At 41.9% G+C, this 27251-nt stretch overlaps 1 protein-coding gene and 1 long non-coding RNA gene across 2 annotated transcripts in view; one reads left to right on the top strand and one right to left on the bottom strand.

Annotated features, from left to right (window-relative positions):
• Window positions 1129-23981, bottom strand: IFNGR1 (interferon gamma receptor 1). The gene is made up of 7 exons (XM_021391106.1): window positions 23780-23981; window positions 15898-16012; window positions 15337-15509; window positions 14527-14687; window positions 13550-13748; window positions 12337-12452; window positions 1129-6372 (listed from the first exon to the last, which is right to left on the bottom strand). The coding sequence occupies exons 1-7, from the start codon at window positions 23907-23909 to the stop codon at window positions 5872-5874; spliced, it is 1395 nt and encodes a 464-aa protein (XP_021246781.1). The 5' UTR covers window positions 23910-23981; the 3' UTR covers window positions 1129-5871.
• The window catches only part of LOC110395972, a 19420-nt gene continuing 13428 nt past the window's right edge, over window positions 21260-27251 (top strand). Inside the window, exon 1 of the long non-coding RNA XR_002436716.1 lies at window positions 21260-23661. This is a non-coding gene — a long non-coding RNA (uncharacterized LOC110395972). The remainder of the gene's footprint in view (window positions 23662-27251) is intronic.

Here is a 27251-nt window from a genome sequence, read left to right as displayed (position 1 = left end):
TGGCTTGTTCACTCATTGCTTGCTCTGTTTGCGACGCATTTTCTCTTTTAAGTTAGGCCTGCATGCTAGAAAATGAAATTTCATCAGCACAAAACAAATGAGTTTTTGGCCCGACCACCAATCAGCCAATTACACAAATGGGCGCATTAAAAAACACTCAATCTGCAGCCATTTCTGAGAACCTGAATTCCTAAGGCATGACTCTTCTAACTGGAAGCAACAGGAAGAGAGCATTATTCATAACCCTAAGAAATTACACGAAAGAAGGAGTTTGGACGAAAGGAGTAGAAAATACCTTGAAACGGCACATTCTAGATTTGCCAACCAAATGAAATCAAAACTCTGACAGTATTTCAAGTCCCATTGGGTAAATTAGCATGACAGTAACATCTGATTTCCAAGGTAGACATCAGAATGTACTTGTTTGCAATTAAAAAGTGAATGATATGTATCTGAGAGTCTCCTGTTTATTTAAGCTTCAAATGAAGGTGCTAGTAGGAGTTTCAGGGAGACTTGGCTTTCCTTGCTCAGTAGCAATTAACCCACTCAAGCGGTGCGACCATTTAACCCTCAGACATCATTTTTAGATAGCACTTGAGGACAGACCCCAGGCTCTGGCATCAGGACTGAAAGCGCTGCCTGCTGCATCAGCGGTGTGAACAGAATTACTGGACAAAACATGAAATTGCAAAGCCGATGATGTAGCCAGAACCAGTAGATGACAAAGAGCTCCTGCTGCGTGCCCGGCCCTCACCCCCTCCAAGACAGGGGTATGGCACTGTACAACCTCACGTCTGTGCAGGAGATGGACCTTTTCCAATGAGAGGATGCAGTTGTGTCCTCCAAGTTGATCAGAAGATCATCACTGACTGTAGGAAGTGGTATTTCACTCAAACTCTTAACAGCAAAAGAGAAGCGGTCCTAGTTTAAAATGTATTCTACATGCTAATACACCTGGCAGGTAGAATACAGTAACTGCCTACAGTTACACAGACACCCCAGTGTTGTCTATTCATTTCCAGTAATGCTCAAGCACACACTACATACTGCGAGTTAGATGAGCACACTTCAAATCAGACTGAGTTTTCAGAACAGAAGCTGGCAGAAGGAAAAAGGAGAGCACACACGTTTGTCTTTTGAGATTTTTTTAATAACAAACATTTTCAATACAGAGTATTTACACCGGTAATAAAAAAAATGGAGAGGCTCACTGCAGATGGTTTCTGAAGATAGGAAGACTTGGGTTACACACTAAGAAAATGCTTTCTAAAGATGACAACTGCTTGAGCACATTGCCTGGTGGCTTTGTGGAGTCTTTAGATAGACATGGAGGAGGAGCAATGACAGTGTGGGGAGAAGAACAAAGTGCAGACCTGAGGAGGTGCCACACAGTCTAGTGCTTGCGTCCATTTCAAGAACGCAGAGTGTAGGAACAAACGTGGACTCGCTATTCAAAGGACTGATTTTTTAAAAGCTACACTTAAAATCTATGCAGGCCACTATAGGAAATCTGTATTTTGGGTTCCGTAACTTGGAAGATGAAAATGCGCATTTAAGAAAAGACATGCTGGAACTACCAATGTGAATGAAGTGCAACAGCTCCATTTACTAATACTGTTTACAAGGCACCATTTCAAAGTAGTCAGTTATTTCAAGCCTTAATTGAGAGAAACAGGTTTTCCAATGACGCCTCATTTCCCAGAATCCAGACTAGTGACGGACTACATACAAACTTATCTAAGCAATCCGGACACTACATTTTGTTTCCACAGACGCCAAGAGATTCGTAAATAACTATTTTCAAGCTACATTATTTATGTAGAAAAACCATAAAACCAGAACATTTTACGCTTCTGCACCAGCACAGAGTACTGCTGCAGCATTTAATTGCAGTGGAGTTGGACCAGACGGCCTCTAAGGGTCCCTTCCAACACAAATGACTCTATGATTCTAACTACAGAGCATCAAACCCTACAGCGTCTGTGCAAAAAGGACAGAGAAAGCAGCTCTTAGAAGAAGTTGCCAGGTATTAGCCCCGAAGTCTGCGATGCATGTGGTTTTACAAAGAATAGAATGTTCTGAAATCTTACACTCCATCAGCTCCCACATCTCCTATAAGAGACTGGAAGAGAAGAAGGCTGAGCATCCATAACAAGAGTAAAAATCACCCAAAGCAGGCGAAAGTGGTGAAAACTTCCCCGTGTGTCATACTGAATAGCTGCTATTTTATGGCAGTAAGTAGCATGCGTGTTAAGTGCTTTTGGCCCTGCAAGTGTTAGGCTTCTTGATATCCGTAAGTGCTATGAACAAGTATTTGGGAACTTAAACTATGCCTTCACCAAAAGAATATGAGCTTATCCCTTTAAATACATTTAATAGTTAAATGAAAATGTATAGCTAAATATTACCTATACCATCTTCAAAACAACAACGGCTCAATTTTTTGGTACTATAGAGCCGCAAAAGCAACACTGTGGCTGGTGAGCCACATGTTCCTTGCTCCAAAAAGGTTTCACACTGCAGCTGTCGGTAGCCAGATCGTATCCTAGCAGAAATGCTGTCATGCACTTGCCCTGTTCTTAGTCTCGCTCTTAATATTCCTGCTGACAACTGCTGTAGAAAGGACTAGGGAAAATGAAGCTTACTGGTCCACAGAGCATTCTTCTCTCACTGTGGCCTCACGTTTTCAGTCACAGCTACCAAAGAAACACACCTGGTGCTTTGCACACCCTGAAAGTTCTTTACACCACAGTTACAAAACCTGCAAGACGTCCGGAGCAGCTGCAACACCTGAGAAATCCTCACATCACTGGCTTCCAATATACAGCACGCAGACTGATACCTGCAGAGAAGGTGGCACACAGACCTCGGTCGTGTAGCATAAAATTCCCTTTCTCCTGTACTTGATTTTCAGGCTAGAGAATGACTGCTTTTCCATTATATATAACTGTTCACCACGCCATTTTCTTCCCATATAGTCATGATATATTTCTGTGTTGTTTCTGATGTTAGCCTTCCTATTCTGAACGATACCCTAGCACCTGGCTGGCCTTCTGCTCACACAGGACTCCATGCGTCTTGAACAATCCAGAAGAAACAACATATAATGCAGTAGTTTGAAAGAGTGGTGGGAAAGAAAAAGAATGAGGTCACTTGGTTCTAAAATATATCTGCCTGCTCTCCAACAGGTAAAAAATACCATTTCTCTTCCAGCACCGCGGCAAAAATTAAACAGAAGGGAATACTTTACCAGAATAGAAAATACTTAGAGCCGTGTGAACAGAATAGCTCCCTAAGATGCCTAGTGTCAGGCAGTAATTTTTCTAACAGTGCCAGCGTTCCAACAAGGAGTTAAGAATGTAAAGCTAACGATTCCAAGAACTTACATACTTATGACAAAAGGGTTTTGAGGCAGGCACACTAAATGGAATGCCCACTACTGCCAAATCTTGATCTTCCTGGAGTACAGCAACAGTTTAGGACAAAGCTGAGAAAAGGAAAATAAGGTGCCAAGTATGCTAAGCTGAAACGTGCTGAGCATTAGCAAAGGAAAGAGTCGCTCAACAAATTAATATCTGATCACAAACTTCCTTCCAAAAAATAAGCTAACCCGATGATTTCTAAGACACTACTTCACCCTTCTGAGCCTTGAGTCAGATGTAGTTAGATTTTGGCACGTAGCTAAAATTTAAGTCCTGAGATATTCCCTGCAGTTCATATTTATAAACAAACCAACAAAACCTGAAAGAAATGACACAGAAAGAATGAAAGCACCTTGAAGCTCTGCACGAGACATCTCCTTGGCAGAACAGACTGCTAAAAGCACACGTCAGTGGTGAACCATGTCATCAACTGAGAAGTCAGCTTAGCTGAAGGTTAGACTGCAAGTTACTTCTGACTTTCAAAGCTTTCGCGTAACACCAAGAGTTGTTTTCTTCACTGCTGCAGTAAAGATATCTACACGTTAGCGGACTCTGAGCAGTAATTCACTTGCAACGCCTTCTAGGAACTCAAACCGAACGTGACAAAAAAACAACTTACCATGGGGTCTCACTACACTTGACTGTAACAAAGGAATAAACCACAGCCAAGTAACACAAATCTTTCTAGCTGGGTTTTCCACTATTCCATAGTTACAGAATTCAGCTGTTTGATTTGGTTTTTCCTAAAATTATCAAAATACTACTGATGGAACTGTTACTTTCCTGTGAACAGTGAAGGGAAAAAATAGCTACTGTCTTTAAACCTTTGGGAACTGAGCACATACAGTTGTGGTTCATGTCAGCCATCTGCAGGAAAGGAAGCACTCCAGTAGCTGCCGTGGAAGATTTACATTAGGAATACTCATGCCACTGAGAAACATAAGGACAAAAGTACAACGATACCCCTTCCTTTAAAACATCCTGCTATAACAAGCAAATGCTTCTGAGATGCCTACAAAAATGATCTTTTAAAACAATTTTCTATATGCACTACCTTAAGTGTGCGTTTTACTGCCTGTAAAAATATCCCATTTCTTCAAACTAACCTTTAAGTCCTGTCATAAACATTTCCTACAAACAGATTAAAAAAAACACCAGCAAACCTGGATTCAAGGGCAAATAACTGGTTCGTAGGCATCAGACTTACGAAGTTTTTAAATAGAAAAAAAAGTAAAAGTCACATCCTTTACTTTTCAAAATTATTATCTTGCACAACAACACCCAGAGCAGACGAAAGCGATGTAAGAAGTTCAAATTATCACACTACTTTTCAGTTGTCTTGAGATGTATTTTAGAGTATTTACAGTTTGGTGTAGTTCCTGAGTTACGTCAGGAAAATCACTCACTGCCTTTCTGTCATTTTTTAACTTGCTGCAAGATGTGAGCGGCAGAAGTAATGTTGGTTTCTATTAGAAAACCCCATATTCTTCTAAGATTTAGGAAAAAAAACGCTCTAGAGGAAAGCAGGCTTATCCGTTTGGAAAAAACTCTTCCCAAAGAATCTGTGTAACTGCCTGTGCCTGTTACATGCTTCTTTTCCCCCCACTGCCACTCCAATACGGACAGCTAGGACGCCTATACGGGAGTCACCCAGAACGTGACGTGTTTACACAACACACGTAGGCAGCTGGATGCAGCTATACAGAAATAACAGCACTTTAAAGAACTGCTTTTCACATCATAAGACTTGTGCTTTGAAGAAAAAAAAAGGTTTAATGTTTCCTCACTGAAAAGCGCTAAGTAATGGCTCTGGTACACATCTGCAGTTGCAGAAAAGAGCATCAATGACTGGATCTTGGCCCACGGAATCAAATTCTTAAGTGACACAGGAAAAAGTTACAGGTACATCCTTACTTAAAGGAAATACTAGGATTTCCTAGTACTTCAAGCACTTTGGAGAACGCAAATATAAGGAAGAAAATAGCTCCAAAAAAAAAAAAAGGTTAGTTTTTCTAGCACATCTCTGTCATAACCAAGGACTTGTTAAGCATTTAGTTCATGAACTTTGAGAAGTATTTGAAACAGAAGGGAGTTGGTGACACAGCAGCTGTTTTTTTACACTCCTTCATAAAACCTCTGCTCTTCACAGAGTACTGTTCAATCAACACAGCTATTTTGTTCAAAAAAGAAAAAGGAAGCCATGTCCTACATGCAATCTTTTTTGTAAGAGACAGGTTATTATGAATTTTTCCCCCAAGTTTTCATACAGTTTTCAGGCACTACTCTCAGTTCCATCTCAAGATTCCATTGCGTTAAGATGAATACGGGTTGTGCTGTTTCCATCAGTACAAGCACAACCTGCAGACATTCAAAACATAGCCCAGGCTCTTCATTCTCTTCGGTAATGCTGCTGTTTATGAGCTCTGGTTAAGCATTTCAGCTATCCCAGTTATTCAGTTGATCTGTATGCAATCACAGGCTGTTCTTCACCAACGTCTATCAACATATCTAGCGGCACATGAGGCTTGTCATAGCCAGAAAACTTGGGACAGCTGCTTGGAATGACTGCTTGTCGAATTTCCGTGGCAGAAACCGCTGGACCTGAGGAGTTACTACATACATCTGTTTGGCTACTATCAGAAATGAAATTGTTTTCTTTTTCTTTATGATTCTGTGTAACACCAGAATGTGCTTCTGTATTCTCCTGCACAGAGGTCTCTTCCACTTTGTCCAGTGCCTCCAGAGGAGGACCGGAAGATGTTCCTTCACTGAAATTCTCAGGAGTAACAGCTTCTTCTTCTGACTCCACATTCAGCAAGGCTTCATCATCATTCATTGATGATGGGACACTCACAGATGGGACTGGCACGACGCTTACTGCACAAATGTCTTTTGCTTCTGATCTTGATTCGAAGCTGTGGTCTGCGTTCAGGTTTCTTATCACACTGACCTTAAGTGGGGAAAAAAAAATATATCACTTTTACTTCCACATAATCTGTGAATTCAATGGCTTTAACTTCTGTTGAAATTCAGAGCATAAAAAAAAAGAGATAAGTTTGGAACACAGATTGAATCACAACCAATTTCAGCAGGAATTAGCAATATGAGACTGTGGCAAGGTCAGCAGCCTGTACCCATGACTCCAACTGATTCGTTAATACCTTTATGCAAGCTCTCAAAAAATGCTTTCTACATGCAAGTATATATGCAAGGACCAAATCCATTCACAGGTGTAATTTTCATTCATTATAATTTAAGTCATTTGAAGTTTACTGTGGAAGGGAAGAAACAGGGGAAGAAGAAAAAGATTTAGGACTCCTCCTCTTGAATTAACTGTGGACATCCTCCACACCCTGTTGCTAATTTGTAATGACCGTGTATTTGTGGCAAGCGCCTCAACTGGAAGGGATCTTTGGAAAGAGATCCTCACAGTGATTTAAGAACCTTCACACATTCCCAATGGTTGCATTTATGCTGAAGTCTTCTTAGTTATTTCTCCTGCATCACTAAGCATTGCCTCAACACTACAACGAACTTTAAAGTTTCGCTTTGAAAACTCTGTCACAGGAAGAACACATTAAGTTCTTCAAGCGCCAGGCCCCAGCTTGCTTTAAATCATTAAGACATGCCTTAAAAACAGATTCTCCCGATCTGTTGTTATGTCATAGAATCATAGAATTGCTCAGGTTGGAAAAGGCCTTCAAGACCATCAAGTCCAACCGCAACCTAACCATACTGCTCTAACTCTAACAACCCACCACTAAATCATGTCCCTGAGCACCACATCCAAACGGTTTTTAAACACATTCAGGGATGGTGACTCAACCACCTCCTTGGGGAGCCCATTCCAGTGCTTAACAACCCTTTCTGTAAAGAAGTTTTTCCTGATATCCAGCCTCAACCTCCCCTGGCACAACTTGAGGCTGTTTCCCCTTGTCCTGTCACCTGCGAGAAGAGACCAGCTCCGCTCTCACTTTTCTCACTTTTTTTTTTTCACCTTTCAGGTGCTTGAAGAGAGCAATGATGTCCCCCCTCAGCCTCCTCTTCCCCAGACTAAACAGCCCCAGTTCCTTTAGTCGCTCCTTATGGGGAATATTCTCCAAGCCCTTCACCAGGCTTGTTGTTGCCCTTCTTTGGACCTGCTCCAGCACCTCAATGTCCTCTCTGCATTGAGGTGCCCAAAACTGAACACAGTACTTGAGGTGGGGCCTCACCAATGCCGAGTACAGGGGCTGCTCACCACACCATTCCTGACACAAGCCAGGATGCCATTGGCCTTCTTGGCCACCTGGGCACACTGCTGGCTCATATTCAGCCAACTGTCCATCAGCACACCAAAGTCCCTTTTCATCAGGCAGTTTTCCAGACACTTCCAAGCCTGTAGGGGAGGTTGTAGCCTGGGGATGTTCTGACTAAAATTTTTAACAGTATGTGTGAAAAACAAGGATAAACTTTTAGCTGTATGTTGTTGCCCTCTAAAGCTACAAGAAAGCATAGAGAGAAAGGGTTACTCAATTCAAGAGTGCTTTTCCAAATTTCCTAATTCATCACTTGTGTATCTCAGGCTACAAGCCACTTCACATAAGTTAAATTCTTAATGAGATATAAATGGTCACTATTTTTTGAGATACCCTAGAGCACAATTTGGCTGAAAATACTGGTTGAGGAAAACTGGGAAGAAAGGGATGTATGCAGGGATTAGAAAAGGCTGAAAAACAGTGCCTTTGAAGTAAAGCTCCTAATAGGCAAAAAGAATCTCCCAGTCTGTATTTGTGGAAGAACTGAGAGTGCCTTCACAACCAAACGATCAAATCTGACTGTGCTTTACAAGCATCTTCCTTGATCAGAAGGTCGAGAGGCTGTACTTCTACATTCATACTTGCATGGTGTGCTGATCTCATTAGAGCTGATACCTTCCCTGCATCTCTCCCTTCAACCCCAAAGCCTTCCCCTCAGTTGCCCTGATACCAGTATATGGTACTGTGTATGCTGGATCAATGAGACTATTGGAACTAAAAATAAAAAGACAGCAACACATGTTCCTTGGAGAGGAATTACTTATCTAAGTGAGTTTTACTAACAGGTGCGTTAACACAATTGAGATGATCACCTTGGGAATCAAAGATTGCCACTGGGCAACTGTTAAAAAAAACAAAACAAAATAAATGAAAAAAAATCATCAAGGCGACTCATAACACTAAGAATGTGCCACATTACAACCTAGTTGCCCTTCAGCCATTGCTCTCTCTGGAAGTTCATTTTCTTATATAGAAACAGTGAGAACACTATACAGTGAACACTCAGAGTAGTTCTACTTAAGGATGTATGGAAACTGCCCACTCATAAGAAGCAGACGCTTAAGACAGCTGCAAAAACCAGAATGCAAATCTAGAATGCATACATACTAAGTGTAATGAACAGCTGATATTCATGTTACACCTTTCCAAAACCTGTGTGCACAGTGTTTTTTCATGTATCTATCTTCTTATGCCATACCTAAGCTGATTTTGAAGGGACCAGCATCTGTAGCCTTTTTTGGCAGTAGCAAAAATCTGGCTCCAGTAGTCACACAGTAAGAGATAAGAGAAGACAATTTGTTATTTAAGCTGGCATTCTTACAGAATTAAAATGAAGCGATATAGAAACCACGGCTAAAGGTTGCACGTATAACTTCTTCCCTCCCCCAATACCTGTACCTGCTATACGACAGCAAAAACAAAAAGTAAAAAAAAAAAAAAAAAGCATAAGCTCTTATTTATGCCCCTTTAAGATTTTTATGTGCTTCTAAAGCCTTAGTCCTAAAATACATTAAGGGAGTGTCTTGTACTCTACAAAGGTTCTGCATTTCACACTGCTGGCTGGCGATGCCGAGAGAAAGATCCCAAGAATCAAACTGGTGCTTCTGTACAACTACATCCAAGACTTCTGTGCACGAAAAGGAAACCAGTTTTCTGTCTGCAGTGCAAGATGGTAGGAGACATTTCTGATCCATAAAAGAAGAAGGAAGTCACAAGAAGAAAAAACCCTCGTGGGTTTCCTGGTAGCAAAGGTTGAGAGTCACTTAGTCATGGATTTATAACACAATGTAGCAGTTTTCTCCTTCACTACTAGCTTTCAAGAGAAGAACCGATAAATCTTACTACAATAACTGTAATGACACTCAAAGCATCTCCATTAACAAGTGCAATTAAGATACGGGTTACTATTTAAAAACAAGTATTTACCATAAGTGAGTTAATATTTTTTCTTTGTGCATACTACCAGTAACAGGTAGTGCAATCAACAGACAAGCCCTTTTACGAAGGGCTTGTCCACCTACACATTCCCAGTAACTTTCAGGAACAGGTTTTCTAGAAGAGCGTTTAAGAGGTCTATTCCAAACCATATTACAACACTGAAATCTACACAGCCCTGCATGGTTTCACAACAAATTAATGCTGGATGAATGTGTAAGTAGCAAATTATGCTGCTGTACTGTAAGAGTCCACAGGGAAAAAAAATCCTTCACAAATGTTAACCAACTAACTGCTTTCTTTTAAGATGGTAACTATTTATGCCAAATATCAGTCAATTAAATTTACAAACAATTACAGTTTCTGAAAATCAGAAATATGCCATGTAATCCTAATGACCAAAAAATCCAGTCACAAATTGACACTATTGCTAAGTGCTATGCAAACACAGTGAGAGAACACTACCACGTCACCCTGTCACGCTCAGAAAAAGCACCAGCAGCTTGCAGAAAAGTTGCATTTTTATCTCATACTTAAGTCAAGTTGATGCTTTTTGATGAGGCTTTGCCTCATAGAGCTAGTGTGTTTTCTACCTACTAAAGTATTTTCCACCATTTAAAGATAGGAGACACTGAATAAAACACAGCAAAATTGAAGTAAACAAAGATGCCCACAGCTTATCAGTCAATTAAGGACTGGCTCCTCTTGAAGTGAATAATCTGCTATCATAAATCTTACAACAAAAATCTGTTTCCACACGCAGGAGAAGCTGGAATGACTGAAGATGATGACTGGAAGGAAACAACCTCTTGAAATACTTTTTGTGAGGTAATTGAATGAAAACAAATGGTGCTCTCTGCAGCTACACAGCTGAAACATCAGACTCCTGTCATCCAGCAGTACACCAGCACCGTGAATTATTGTAAAGAATCTGTCCCGTTTCACTAGGTTTATATTCCTGGTAGGGCCCTGTTACGAATAAGGGTGTTTCAAACATTGAAAGTAACACTTTCAGTATGGACACAGAACGGTCACTACCATTAGAGAAAGACCTGAACATGGCATTCTTGGGAAGTCCTAAACAGCATCATGATAATGTTATAAAAGCTCTTGGGGTCTACATGACAGTGGATTTTCTCCCCTATGGCTATGAGATCTCAGCAGCTGAGACAGCCTTCTGATGCAGAATTTCAACCTCCTGAAAGCGGCTCGAATGATCTGATTGTATAATATCCAACTGAAGCAGATCACTGGAAGGCAGCAGTCTTCCAGTGGGGCATCTTGCCCATAGCCTTCTGACACATGGAAGAACTCTTGAGATGTTTCACTTTCAGACAAGATCAGGTAAAGCACAAAAGTTCAGTAACAGACGCTCTTCCTATCAGTAACATTTACTCACATAAATTATTGCTTGCATTAGTTATTCATTAAATTGATTATTTAAGGTATTTTAAATGTAATTTTAATCTTACAAAGATAAACCGTAAGTTATTAATTATTCATTTTACATTCCCACATTATTCATATCTCACATATTAAAATAATCCTTACGAGCGCTGGAAATCAGACTGTTTGCACAATTTGGTGGACTAGATCACTGCTCATGACAAAGGGACCCACATAGTTCACTAGGACATCTTCACTTAGAGCAACGTCACCTCCTAACATTCTACTCCAAACAAAGCAGGCTCCGGAAAGGTATTAGATACCCTGCATTATGTGCCACGTTACGAGTCCTGAAGTTGAAGAATGTGGAATAGAAGAACTGCCTCTTCTCTAGAGAAGTCTCATGAGACTTACTGTACCTACCGAGATACACACTTGATACAATTACCATTTAAGAATTACTGCTACCTCACACAGCAGTTCTTGAAAATCGTTTCAACTACTATTGGCTGTTCAGCTATTATAACTAACAAGACACGATAAGAAGAGTATAACGATGCTTGCCAGATATTCACGCTTGCTTGATATGAAAGCACAAGGCTTCTACTGCTCTTCAAGCACTCTCCTGCAAAGAGCTTTTAAGGCAGAGCTGATCCTCTTCCCTGTGACTGCTCAGTGTGAGAACTGATTTCCCCAAGTACTTTTTCCCTCTCTTTTCCTACAGTGCTATTGCTTTTTTCCTTCTTACTCTGCACATCGCTATGAACATTATAATACTCAGCAGTATCACGATATTACTATATAATGAAGGAATCTCATGCACGTCCAGTGACAGGACAAAATGCAATGGGCACAAAAATCAAACATATGAAATCCTAACTGAACACGAGTAAACGGTTTCTTACTGCAAAGTCATCAGAACCCTAGAATAGGCTGCCCAGACAGGTTGTGGAGCCTTCTTCCTTACAGATGTTCAAAACCCAAGTGGGTGAAGTCTGGGGCAACCCACTTGAGCAAAACCAAGACAACCTCAAAAAGTATCTTCTAACCTCAATAACACTTGCGTCTCTGCTACTACAGTGAATACAAACCAGTCTATGTGCACACAAACAGGTTTTGGGAACTCAGTACTGCAAAAGCTATCAGAATCTTAAGACTGGTACACATTCTGAACTTTTATGTGATCATGGCAAGAACGACCAAGACATCCATAAAGGCGTTGCCATTATAAAAAAACCCAACAATTCCCCAATTGGAGATGAAAAATCTGACACAGATAACAAGGCTAAACTTACCAAAGATTTAGGCAGCTTTATGTTTTTCTTCCTTAGTCTCTTGCAGCCATAACACACTGCCAAAATTAGGCCCACAATCAGTAGAATTGTAGATAAAATTATAGCAACTTCTGTACCTAGGAAGTTAAAACAAATTCCATGAGGAAGCTTGAAAAATAAACTAATATTGTATCACTTAGAAAAAATCTAAAAATTGCTTAGAATGTTTAGCTGTAGCTTGTGAATTTATTAATGTATTACTTTTTTCCCCTACTCAAGACATCTTCTAAAACCAAACACAAAATAAAAATTACAACAAAAGATTTTCAATTTATACAATGTTCATGCTTTTATAAAAGTAAAGGAATTTAATAACTGATATTTCTCCTCCTTAGAAATTACGTGTGGGGACAAAGTTCTTTTTTAAAAACGTTTTCCATGTGATATCCTATTAACTGACTTAAGAATTACTGCACATAATCTTTGTGCAATAAAATTAAAAGGTGAAATTTTCCAAAACATAGAATCGCTATCTACAACTAATAGGAGTCCACAAGTCCAATTTTCCTTAGTCTTCCCCCTCAATCATAGTGCTCTTCTTGTGCATAAGAAAAAAATCCGAAAAGAATATATGACTGTTTCTAGAATTTTTTTCTTTTTTCCCTGCTGAAGTTTTGGACCATGACGAAGTAATTTAAAAATTAAAATATAATTGTAATAGGTCACCAGACATGCAAAGTTGAGACACTAGCCACCTTTGATTCCTTTAATTAAGAAAAAAATAGCTGATACTTCAATTTTCTTACAAATTCAGAGTCACTTCAAGCTCTAGAACGTCCACACACATTTTCTTCGGTGATACGATTCAGCAAAATGCTGTTTATTAGAAGACAGGCTCAGTGTTGCCAAAAGCCATATAACTCAACAAACAATCCATTTGTCATCTGTTAATTACACCAATGATCAGGTGGAAAGAAAAAGGTTTTAAGATACCAGCGAAGTCGGGGAAGTACCCAGGAAAATCAAGGTTACTTGAAAATAATACGTAATCTTTAAAAGCCTTTAGAACTGGGAGACTGCATTTGGAAAAGAACGATCGTGCTTTTCCTTTTTTCATAACTCTCCCATAGATATCCAAGTGATCCCATGGTCGCATCACAGCTTGAAAAATTCGCCGTGTCATATCTCTGATCGGACTCAATACATTCTTTGTTAAATTTAAGAATTCACTTACTCCAAGCCTCGTTCTGGGGAGGAACCCAAATGCAACTTTCATTTGATGGGGCACCAACTATCAGATCATCATAAAAATGTCCTGTTGCCGAAACGCAGTACGTAGAACCTTCAGAAGGAACTGGGATGGCTAGGTTACATTTACTCGTCTCATAGTCTGCCCCAGTGTACTCTAAAACTGTACAGTGTTCTGTAAAACTCTAAAAGAAAAAAAAAATCGGAAATCAAAAGAAGGTCATATTATATCAGTTGCCTCAATATGAACGTTACAGTACCTTCTACCACTTCTAAAATGTTACAATAACACTATTAGATGCAGCTCCTATAGATACATGCCTTGCAAAAGCTTTAAACTTCAGATATCAATTTATGACCTACCTTAAGACATTCTGTTTGATGAGGTCATGGCGCTTTCATCAACAATTTTCAGACGCATCCAAAACATGCTCTATCCATATTCCATACTTTCATTCATACTTCATTTACAAAGCACGTACTTGGTTGCACACAAAAGGTAACTCTAAAAAAACCTATGAACTATCATTTTCCAAGAAAAACTATCATTCTCACCCTCTATGACCACTAAATAATGTGGTATCGATAATTCTGAATGTTCATCTTGTGAAATGAAAGGTCTATCTAAACAAGTGAAAGGGGCACAAGTGAAATTACCCATGTTTTTACAGGATACGTAGAAATAATTGCGTGTGATGCAGTACCCTTGTATTTTGTGTACAGTTACTCCAATTATCTGACTATTGGTAGAAGATGCGCAGATGGACAACTAACAGTCAGACCTTTAAGACATCTCTTTCATCATGACCCACATTTTAGAGATTCTTCATTTTTCTGTTACATTCAACTATTTTCTCCGTATCTGTAGGCTGGGTGTGCCATGGGGAGCAAAGCCCTGGCTAAGCATGTAAAACCTACAAACATATTTTTAATTTGAATTTAATTTTTCACTTTGAAACGTACCTCATTTTCACTATTCCTAAAGATCACCAAGTATGAGAGATCTGAATAAATCTTTTCAATCCAAGGCTGAACCTCCACAGATGGAAATTCAGGAGGGTAAATATCAACTATGATTTCAGCTCCATGCCTTGAGAGATTCAGCTTTGGTGGTCCAACTTTTCCTGCAACACATTTTATCCTTACTATTAGGACAAAGTTTTTAACACAGTATTGAGAAAAAGAAATCTAACAGAACAAGCTTAGTTACCTTTCTAAAATTCAGTAGAGATTTGCGAAGATTGATACATTTATATGAATGCTATTAATATCATATAGTTGCAACACTGGGAAATAAGAGGCATGTCAGTACATTAGTGAATTTGCTTCTAAAATGGAACTAACGGATTATCATCAGGAAATCCAACTTGTTAAGTGGGGCTTTATTGTCCAAGTATCACCTACCACTTGAATACAACTTCTAGATGCCTAAAGGTCCACAGTCTCCAGGGGCAATTTCTTACCCTACCCTGGTACCTGAGCCACCAGGCAAATTCATGAGAAGCATGCACAGAATACACTGTCATCATCACTTCTCTGCCTTGAGAAGCTTTAAAAAGATCTTAAAATATCATAGTGACAGGGCGAACAAGTCCCTGCAGAGGCAGTACTACAGAAGTTCCTACTGAACAATCATCATGCTTCGCTTTGCCCTGGACTCCTGACCTTATGAAACACAATAATACAGCACAAAAGAATACTTCTGTTCATTAAAAAATAAAAAAGAAAATACCGGGAGAAAAATTACAAGATTTAGTTTACGATGAAACTTACCATGCTTTCGCAAAACAAACTCATCTGTCTCAACATACTCAGACTGTTGTGATCCAACAATAGCTTTAATACGAAACCAGTAGGAAAAAGAACTGTCCTCTATTTCCCCTGACAGATCGCAAGAAGTAGCTGAGATGTTCACACAAGCTGAGACAGTTTTATAGTAGCCTATACTGTAAAAAAGATCACAAAAGAGCTATTATTAATACACAACAGGACAATATTGAACAACACACTGCCTGTGATAAAATAACAGTGCGGGTGGGTGGCATTAGGTTGGAGTCTCTTCCTTAGAGAACTTCGAAAGCTGTTTGGAAATGCTGCTGGGCCCCCTGCTCTGGGTGGCCCTGCTTGAGTAGGGGTTGGATCAGATGGCCACTAGAGGTCCCTTCCAGTCTCAACTACACCATGACTTGACAAATTTTGGCTTAAATTACACTTAGGAAATCTTCATGCTACAGGACTTCAGGACAAAAAATCATAACTGTTTACCATGACTGATTGCTTTTGCGCTTCAAGAAAAAATGAGGTGCAGGAAATGATGAAAGAATATGAACTTACACGTAAGGCTTGACTTCAACAACAAAGCGAGGAGTTTCAGACATGGACGGGTACTGCCACTTCAAGATAGTTCTGAAATTTCTGGATGTGATTTCAGTCCCTGATGGTGAAGGCACTGGAAGAAAAGAAACAATTGCACTTAGTAAAACATGAGAACAGTCAAACATATTACTTTATTATTTGGGAAAGGCAACATGCTAGAAATGGCTGGAAAAATTAGACAGAAAAATTGGAAATTCTTCCCCCCAGACGGACCCAGTTTGCCACCACTACAAACACATTTGAGCGCTGCATACTGATTTGCTTTTCTTTTCTCCCACAGAGACAGTTTTCTTCCTGTTTACAACACAAAACCTCAGATAACCCATGCCCACTGCAAACAAATCCACCAGACAGCTGATGAACCTGATATGGGCTGTGACAATGACAGAGCTATGTCAGTATTGCACAGATAAACCAGGACAGACAGTGAGAATGTTCTGAAGTTAGAGGAGATTAGCCCAATTCCTGCAGATTTCTGTTGCTCTTCAGAACTGAATCAGACAGACGGGGATGCGTAGGGACGTCACCACAGCTGCAGAATCCAGGCTCTGTGCTCCAGGGGGTCCTAATGCCTCCTAATACAGCCTTGCCAAAAGACAACAGGTCTGCTGGGTAAAGCTCGGATGCAATGTGAATTTCTGATGCTGACATTTTTACATCCTCAGTAGTATTTCTTTTTAAGTCTGTGATAATAAACCTACTAACATTGGTAAGGAACACCGAAGCTATCATGTAGCTCCATGCTCAAGAGATCATTTGAAGTACATTTAACAACATCAGAGGTGAGGTAATAGGCGACACAAAAATAAGTAGCATTGATAGTTTCGTCGTGCAGCAAGCTTCTGTTCTGAGCACCAACAGCAGCAGGGGCACGGCGGAACAGATGCAGGGGAAGGAAAAATACGTGATCCTATAACTATTAATGGCTGTTACATGGCATTCAGATGAGGAAAAATGAAGATTACTCAACTATTTTGTCACTTCTTAGCTTCTCAATGTTTGATTCTGTTAATACAGCTTTTGTGAGATGTTGAAAGACAGCTCATATTTGACCTGCCCGTTCATAACCTCTCACAAAGTGAAGTGCTCTCACTTCACTTCGTGATTTTCTGAGGGAAAGTAAACAATTCTCATGTCTTGAAAACAAGACCACAAAGACAGCACTTTACAGAAAGCAATACAGAGAGGCTGAGATACACTATTAACCACGAAGATACGATACACAGAATAGACGTCACTCTGCGAATGGTGCTGCGGTTTAGTTATTTTACAGCGTATACGAAAGTGGTATTCAGTTATTGGAAAAAAGGAACACAATCATCAATTTCTCAACCACAAGAAAAAAAAGGTGACAAATCGGCAGAAGAGGTGTCAAGGCACACAAATGTCACATCACGTCCCGAAAAATAAATACTGGAGGTAGTAACTCCGATGAGATCTCACCGTCGGTACTACTGTAAGAATAAAACTGCTTTTAGCAGAAGAGTAGAAAATGAAATCCCAGGAGAAATTTGAATCGTCAGTAGAATTTACACAGATTTCATTATTCAATTACACAACATTTTGCTTTTTCCTCCCTTATGCTTTCTCCTGCCCCCACATTTTTACTCTATTCTGTATACAGACATCACCTAGGGTTAAGGAACGGTCTTGAGTATTTCCTTTAATTCAAATCACTAAGCATCTCCATGACTTAGTTATTCAAATGTGGCTCTCATATAAAGTTGATATTCCAGTTTAATGTTTATATGATGGTTATCATTATATTAAGTCAGCAAATGCAGTTAGATCTATTGAAGTATTTTCCCAACACCTCCATAACAGAAGCAAGCATTACTCCCACTTTACACTAAATCAATCGAAGGCACAAGAACAAAATACTCAGGAAATCTGCTGAGTGACCAATGAGAACAATCTACCAAGTCATCTCTCCACTCCTCCAGCTCCAAGAAGTACTCAACTTAGTTCTTTGTTCTTCCTCCCAGAGATGACTCTTAACGTGCTCCAGCTCTAAGATCACTGACAGAAACTAGCTGAAAACAAGCCTTCCTCCTGAAAAGGCAATCTTCTTCACAAACTGCACCACCATTTAAACCACCTTCCCAGCCACCAGAAAGATCACTACCCCATACCACAACAGCAGGACAAGTTGGCCTGGATCACTTAGAGGAGCAAAAGTCACACAGACCATCAGCTCATCCTTTGCATCCTGACTGTTAACAACTTTTTTTCCAGTGACAAGTTAGTCAAGTAGTATCTCCCATGAACTAGTACTCCATCTCTTATATTCCACTCCATATCCTTAAAGACAGACCAAAACCACACCTTCGGCATAGGCTGAGCAGCTGAAGTTCTTAACTCTACCTAAGAGCAAAAACCAGTAGAGAAACAGGTTTATAGCACACCTTCTTTCAACTCATTCATCCCACCATGTTTCACAGGCCAAGAATTACCTCCCTCTCTTTTCCAGGGGGATGACACCTTTGCTCCTTTTCCCTTACTCTCCACAGGCACTGTCTGCCTCGTCTCTCAGACTGTCTAGTGCATAGATAGTAACTTCAGTGTAAATTGTTCTCAGCCTTTGTTTATTTTTTGAGGGTCCAGAAGGCCTGGAAGATCATCTCCTTTTCCAAACTGCTCTAGTTATCTACATGGAAGACACAATCTCAGCCTGCAAACAGGTCCTAAGCACTTGAGTCATCAAGGACCACTTTTGTCAGTTCAGTCAGCAATAGTTGACTTAGCTTAAGTCGCAGCAGTGTACGATGCGGAAGCAGGGGCTCAGCATTACAACAGATTAAACCACAGGCCCTCGGAATGGGTGTGGAAAATGGATAAGCTAGTCTACTTTTAATGCCTCCACCAGACAACATTAGTTCTTTTCTTCAGGTTTATTATCTCCTCTGTATTTGTGTGTTTTTTAAAGAATCTTAAGTGCCCAGCTCACAATGCCTTCTTCCTCAAATTGTCTATCTGATTTCTAATGCTTTCTCCTCCTTCCTGTCCCCTGACGTGTGCACAGGCAGGAACAGCCCAGCCACATTCCAATCCTGTGCCAAGTGCACCGTAGATTTTCAAAGCGCTACCATTTAATCATCATGGATACTGTTTCTGCATACTGCCGAACAAATGCCACAATACTTTATTTGAACACTATTTTATTTAACACACAACAAAGAGCCATTTTTTAAAACACATCGTGTGCTGTTCTCTTGCATTGTCCAGCACGTGCAACTAGAGGAGGGTGGTAGTGGTTACTGACACAATGGTATTCTTCAAATACAAAACTTCTGATTTAGAAGAAACAAACACAAACGCAGCAACGCTCAAGGCACAAATCTCAACAATGAGAAACTTAATTACGGACAAATTGAGCAGAAAACTGACCAGTAAATCAAATCACGCTGCACCACATAGGACATTCAAATAGTTCTAGTTCACTTCCAGTTCAAAAGGTGCAGATTTCTACTTGCAATTAGCCCCATCCACCTTGCCCTCTTAGACAATATAATATTTTAATAAAACAATAGAAGAAAGTTTGTCTAATAGTCATTAGCAAGCGTCTTCTCATTTCACTGATGTTTTTAAGACAGCACTATATCATATACAGTGAGCTCTCAGAACTAATCCAGCAGTTGCAATCTTGCTAGAGCATGCAGCTAGGTACACTCTTCTTTGGTAAGGTAGGTTTGTTTTACTTTGGAAGACATTTTAAAATATATGTATTATTTCTTAGCAGCCTGAAATCTAGCAGCAGATACGTGCAGCAGAACAAAAGTCTTTCAGTGGCTTTTAATCACCTCCTACATGCATTTCCTTCCTGTCTGCTATGCAAGTTTTCCAAAGACACGGAAGTCTTCCAAGTTCTAATATTTTAATGAAGATAACTGCACACTTCAGAAGATACTTGATTTTATACACACCACCACAGTACCCATCACATCTGGGGAGATCTCTGCCACCAACATGGGAGCATTAGTTAGTTTAGACTGTTTATATATGAACAAGTAAATATCTGCATTGCTCTCTGAGTTACGCATGTTGGTTATGCTGGTTAAACTGATGCTGGTGTGAGTTTGCTGAGATCAGCTTTGTGGTTGCATTCCCACTTCTGTTCATCTCTGTTAGGTGTTAATCTTCTAAGTCATCCTGCGGTCACGCTTGTGCATGCTTTCAGCCTTTCCTTACTCCTGTCTTTACTTTCTGACATTCTTCTTTATCCTCAAAATCCAAAGATACGTAGCTTCCTTTAGTCAGGTTAAAAGAAAAATTAGATCTCACTGACTTACCTTCTCCCTTTATGCCATGGACCTAGGGTTCCTTGTATGTTGTTTCACAATGAACGTACCTAATTCTATTTCTGTGCAAAATCATGATTGCTAAAGTCTCTGTTGCCTTTCCGTCAGCCTGCACAAAGTTAACGATCCACCCTTCCAGGCTGCTGTCTAGGAAGACAATGTACCCTCCTTATGTCAGCCCTGTGCTCCATCTGAGCTCGTATATCCACACTAACAGCACCCAGAAAGGGCAGCAGCTTTGGTGCCCCTACAAGTATAAAAAATTTTGGTTCTCCTTAGCCATCAACACTGCTGAAAGGAAAGAAAAGACCAAAAAGTCCGGGTAAATCTGCACAACCCCAAGAACACTTCTGCAAGACCGAAGTGATCACAGAACCATCACACGATGGTTTAGGCTGGAAGGACCTTAAAGATCATCCAATTCCAATGCCCCTGTCCTGGGCAGGGCTGCCAACCACTAAATCAGGCACTAAATCCAGCAGCCCAGGGCCCCATCTAGCCTGCCCCTGAGCACCTCCAGGGGTGGGGCATTCACAGCTTCTCTGAGCAGCCTGTGCCAGCAACTCACTGCTCCCTCAGTGAAAAAATTCCCCCTGACATCTAATCTAAATCTCCCCTCCATGGAAGAAAAAAGCAGAAGGTTGCACAAAGGCAGCCTATATCCTGGGGAATGGACTGAGAGCAGCAAGGAGGTGAGCAGCCCGCTCCTTGACACTAGGGTCACTGTGGCAGGGAGCAGGGCGGGTTGGCAGCAGGCTGCAAGGTGCAGAGGATGTTGGTCCTGCAATCTGTCTGGCCACCCCCTGGGGTAGCAGCAGCCATGTAGCACGTGCCAGGAGGTTTGCAGGTGCTCACCTTCACCTGCCTTCATTTACTCTTCTAAAGAAACTTGGGGCATACATCTCTCCTGTAGCATCACTCCCATTCCTTGGTGGTACATTCTTAATGAAGTTATTTAAAGTCAGCTTGAATTAGAGCTTGCAACAGCAGTTCTGGGCAGAAGGTTCCACGAGAAGTTCTCAGAAGGATCTCAAATTCAAGAAGGAAAACACATTCAATTTACAGATGAAAAGAGTACAAAGACTAGGGGTAACATTTTAAGATGTTATTTTTAAAATATATATTTAGCAAGTGAAATAAATGATTTCACACAACCAGGAATAAACAGATGCACTATTTCAAAAAACTTTGAAAACAGCTCGTTTACAACAGGCTTTAATTTCTTCAGGGCTTATACCGTTCCACAGTGCTTTTAAAACTATTGTTTATGACTGAAAGCTCACAGAGGTAATATGCTGTATGAAGGGAAGTTAGACCTAGCCCAATGTCCTAAAGAAAAAAAAATAAAATAACCCATTAAGTTGCACAAGATGAACATCTTAAAACCTGCTTTGACAGTAAAGCCTAAATACTGTTTTATATATTTTATGTCTACTTCTTACTTTTTTAAATACCTGAGATGCCATTAAAGTAGATATCTAAATAGAGCACTATTAGAAAGTCTGCAATTGAGCAGAACTGCTACGACTACCAGTAAAAAGAGCCAAAATAACAAACCAAAAAGACCATCACACACAACTGGTCAGCCACAAAAATGAAGTACACACACTTCCTGGAAAACTTGCTTCCAATGTGCAAGACATACAGAGAATGTGATAGCAGCGTCAGGTATCTCCTACTACTGCTGTAACCTTGACCAGAGGCCTCATTCAGGATACAGAAATGCAAAGTTCCCGCGGCCAAGAGCCCTGCTCCACCACTGAGTCACAGGCAGACCAAGACTGACATGAGCAGCCAACTGCAGGCACACATCAGCTACTCAGATAACCTCTGCCTGCCTTTTCAAGGAAAAGTTGAGTCCTGGATCAAGAGATAACTGACAGAAAGGCACTTCCTCATTGCTTGAAGTATATCACACACTACCAGACACCAAAAGCCCTACTGAGACTGCAGAAAGTAATCACTCTACCTTAACAAAGGAAAGCACTATAAACACGTTTCAGAATTCCCATTCTCCTACTCTCTTTTTTCCAATCTAAGCCAGCACATCTGTTCGTATCTGCGTAATAACAGTTTGTCAGTACAGATATAACCTGTTCCTTCATTCTCCTAATACACAGTGATATCTGTTAGAATTCCCCTCATCCTGTTTTTGTTATCTAAGAAAAACAGATTTTTGCTTAAATGTTGGAGTCTCTGAATGGTTCAGTTACTGAGGCTATGGCTAACCTGAATGCTAGTCATCAGGAAAACCCCTGCTTGTGTTGCCAAAAACCAGCTCGGAAGTACGCGCTGTTCCTTTCAGGGTTTGCTGCACTTGTATATAGAAAACTGAGCACTTTCTCTCTAGGCAGCTTGATATATATCTGCTATCCCATAGCAGCCCCACTCTGCAGGCTTAGGCTGTGGCAAATACTATGCTGAGCAAGCCTGGATTTTGGCAGGATCAGCGCCCTGCAGCACGTCAGCAGCTGGACTGTAAGTCTTATTGCCCCAGCACCCAGTGGGTGAGGTCAGCCATCTTCCCAAGTCCCGCCTGTTGTGGCCCAGTGCCAGGGCCGCCCACGTCTAAGTGCCATGAAGCCCCAGCAGAGCTGCACATCCGAATCCCAAGAACACAGGCACACAACCAACAGCTCTGTGATCACGTGCTGGCAGTTATTTTAGGTATATGGATCGCTTTTTGGGGGGTAGGGCTTAGGAGAGCACTGCTGCTTTCACCTCACGTGCACATTTTTAAACTCTAGTGCAAGGAGTGTACAGAACTGCGTGCAATTCTCAACGCTCACAAACAAAGTGCACGTTCTTGAGACGCGAGCCATTACATTAGATGGCTCTCTCCGGTTGTATCAAACTGTCCCAGATGGAAGTGAAACTCACAGATCTGACTCTTTCTCCCATGTTTATTTATTTGCCACGGCCCCACCTGCTCAGAGGCCAGGCCAGACGCTGCTCGCGGGTCTGAGCTGGAAGCAACACGCACCCGCGGCCACAGACTCGGCCTCTAGGCCTTGCACGGACTCCGTGCCCTGCACTCCCCACCCTTGACTTAAATTCCCAGTTTTTCCTGCTTTTTTCGACCACATCCACTTACAACGCACGCTACAACAGGTCTGTTCCGTGCACATGCTGTTCCTTCACAAAACACGCAAGCACCTGCTCTGCCGAAGGCTGCTACCGGCCGTTCCGCTGGGAAGGCCCGCAGCCAGCTGCTACCACCTAACGAGGAGCGCACCGTAACCCTGACCGGACAGCGGGCGGCGGCTGCAGCTGGCCCAGCGCTGCCCCGCACGCGGCCAACCCCACCGCCAACGCGCGGCCCCCCCGCGCCCCAAGCCTCCGTGCTGGGAAAGCACCGCGAGGCCCCGAGCCGGGGGGCTGGGAACAGCCTCCATATTTTCTCAGCCGCCGCGGGCGGGACGAGGTGAGCGTGGGGCACCGACAGCACCGTCCGTTCCGTTCCGCGCCCACTGCCTCCCTCCCTGCTTCCCTCCCTCCCTCCCTCTCTCTCTCTCGGCAGCACTCCCAACCCGGCCCGTTACCTGTGGGCGGCCGCTCCTGGCGGGAGGCCGCGTTCCGGCTGGGCGCCAGCAGCACCGTTAACACCATCAGGGCCAGCGGAGCCCGCATAGCGCCCGGTGACGGCGGGGTCGCAGCGCCAGCGACGACCATAGCGACGCGAGCTGAACGCGGCGCCTGCGCCCTGCCCCGGGGCGGGAAGGAGCGGGAAGGGGCGGGTGCTGACGCGGAGGGGGCGGAGACGCTCCCGGGCAGGAGGCCGAGGGTCTTGTGGGTTTGGTTGGTTGGTTAGTTTTTTTTCTTTTCTTCTGTAAGAGCTGATACTGCTTTATATTCACCAGCCCTGACTGCTGATAAAACATCCTTCTGCTTTGGTCATGTTGAGGCTTCTGCTCTCTGTAACCCAATTTTGTTAAAAAAAACCCACAAAGCAAAACAAACAAATGCAAGTGCCCTTTTCTAGCCTGCCTTCCACTTCTGTTTGTTGTATGTGACAGCTAACAGTGCTGCTGCTCCTTCCAGTCTGTGGGAGCTTGTCCACTGGTCTGGGGACCTATTGCCCAGAGACCTTCAGAAACAGCACTCTGAGGCCATCTGTGTAGAAGGACCCTCATTTATGCTGAGAGATTTTACTCCTTGCAAATAGTGCATTCATGTTCACTGCCAAAGATCACACAAAGTGTTGCCAAGGCAGATGGTGATAAGCAGCCCTTCCCATCCTGTTCCCATGCCCCCACCCGGCCCCAGTGATTGCAGTTCTGTGCCTCTACCACCCTGTCTGGCTCCCACAGGGCCCTTTGTCCCCACATGGAGCCCAGACAGCAAATAAATCTTCCTCCAGATGCAAAATGGAGGCAGTGCAAGGGATCCCTCACACCCACGCTTCTTCCCAGACTTTCAAAGAGATAGAAAGAAGGAAACAGCTAATTGCTGGAATTATTGTGCTTCCTCTTTCTAAGGCTTTCCTTGGAAAAGAATTACTTCAGCTGCTCCCTTGCCTTCATTTGTTATCCAAAACTGCAGCCCCACAGAAGGGGGCAGAGGAGTTGCTTTTCTTGCTGCCTGCTGCACTACTATCTATGTTTGCAAAACTGAGGAGGCAGCATGACTTGTGAAGGGGCAATGGATAGGAAAAGGGCAGACATCACAAGCTGGCGCTGGTTCTAAGGAAATGCCTTGTTGTAAGGGCTTAGAAATGCTGGTGAGGTGGTGTGGAGGGGTATAGGACCAGCACTCTTCTCCCAGCTGCACTGATGCCAAGGAGGATGGATTGCCAAACTGTGCTCACTCTTATGCTCCCTGAGCTGTGGCAGGGAGGACGGAGCCATGAGCCCCATTGCCAACAGCTGTGAACCTGTGTGCTGGAAGGAGTGTCTGCTCACTGTCATGCCGATGCTGACTGCTTAGATGCTGATATGCCTGCACAGTATATTCCGCCAGATTAAAACGCTATTTTACACAAAAGTAAGTGACAGCAATTTCCAAACAGAGGCTGCTCTACTTCAGGGCAGTGGAACCCATCCCTGCCAGAACTTTACAAAATGGCTAAAATTGTTTCCCTGTCTTGAATGGTTATATGCTAGAAAAGAAAAAAAAAAAACCCAAAAAACAAAGCAGTTATCATATCTTGTAACTTCCCCTTTATCTCGCCTTTTCGTCAGTAGCCCAAATGGCAGTCACATGCCTGCGTGTGAGAAAGGTCTTGCAACAGCATATACTTTCTCACATCATGGGACAAGCTTCCCCATCTTATTTGTTTGTTTGTTTTTGTCATGGTTGACAGTTTTTTAGCTGCCACATAATACTGTTACAAACTTCTTGTGCTCTCACATCCATGTGCAGCAGCGCTCCTTGGGGTTTGGCTGTCTTGCAGAAATAGTTACAGGATGTTCACCTCACTTGGTCAGAAATGCTTACTCTGCTGATTCTTAATGATAGCCTTTGCATATATGCACTTTCTCACAAAGCGGGCTACATGCTAGACCTTCAGGGTTTCGGCTTTGAAATACTGCTCGAGGTCCTTTGAAAAACTAAGGTAGAGAAACTACCATTGTGGTAACAAGTTTGCAGTCTGTGTCGGAACATTCTTAGCAAAGGTGTGTTTCAAATCTAGTGTCTTCTTCTTTTAAGGCCTGTCACACAGAGAAACCACAGTCACAAGGGATTTACCTACCACCAGCACTTTTTCCCAGTCATTAAAGTACTAGCTATGTTCAATTTCAAAGCATACAGACAATCAGACCTCCCTCTGCAAACAAACAAACGAAGAAACAAACAAAAAAATGAACGAAACCAAAGTAAACCAAAAAAGGCAGCAAACAGCTTCTCGGTGATTGCTTACTTTCTCTACATCCTGTGAATCTGTCAGGAAGTTCAGTGATCTTCTCAAGCAGAATTAATTAAAATACACACCTTAATCATCCATTGTCTTTGCTAACTCTCTAGCAGTTCTTCTCAGTTTCTGCCTGTTTTGATTTCTCCTCAACCACTCATTATTTGAAGATCACAGTTCCAGGAAGAAGAGAACTAAAGAAAATAAAACTGAAGCAGTCTAAGTTGTGGTGTACTATTGTCAGAGACTGGGTTTTCTGCATCATGGAACACAGCATTTTACAGTTACTCACTCCAGGAAAGAGAGAAAATGCCCCACTACCTAGGAAATAAATCCTAGAATTAAAAGTCTTTTAAATGCCCATGGTACATATACTATAATTGCTACGGCACTAAATCCTGAAGGAGGTAGGTAGATAACGCACCATGAAAGTCATAGTTTCACCAGATGCTCTTGTTGATGAAGCGGCAGCTGACTGGCTTGGTTACCTCTAACAGAGCAGCAGCAATGAGCACTGCTTGGAAGTCAACCACCAAATCAAGGCAAAACAACACCTGAGGCTGAGGAAGATGCCTGCCTAAATAGGAAGGTAAAAGAAATCAAAGAGAAAAAGGTAGCAAGGATTGACTGAGGAGACTGTATTGTGAGCTAACTAACAAATCCTGTAAAGTTTGCCATGTTTTCATGTAGCAGTTGCTCTCCTGTAGCTGCTGTGTTGGCAGATGACTTCTTATCCTCTGTTAACTATGTTTGGCTGATGCATGTGTGACGTGAAACACACCCTGAGATAAAACCATCCCAATGAGCGGTATTCTGCATGACGACTTATGTGCTCTCAGGTAAGAGGTAGCCTGATGGTTTGGGTCTGAAAGGAGTCGTTAATTGTCAGCAGTAAGAGAGGGCCTAATTCTAGTTGGAGATCTGAATGGGGTAAAAGAAGACAAACCAGGAGATTCTTACTTTCTTAAATATATTGGAACATACTAAAACCCATAAGAAAAGAGGAAGCTGAAGTCAGTTCTTGCATTTGGGAAATACTTTTCCCTCTAATACTCCGTATTCTTTTGTGTTTTATAAATGAATGTATAATACAAACCTTACTGTGTGACAGTGTGGCTTCTGGTCCTATCCTCAGACACAAGTCTAAGTAAAAGACCAACGTT

This window comes from Numida meleagris, chromosome 3 (genome assembly GCF_002078875.1).
Source record: "Numida meleagris isolate 19003 breed g44 Domestic line chromosome 3, NumMel1.0, whole genome shotgun sequence".
NCBI lineage: Eukaryota > Metazoa > Chordata > Aves > Galliformes > Numididae > Numida > Numida meleagris.
This window is presented reverse-complemented; position numbering and strand designations above follow the sequence as displayed.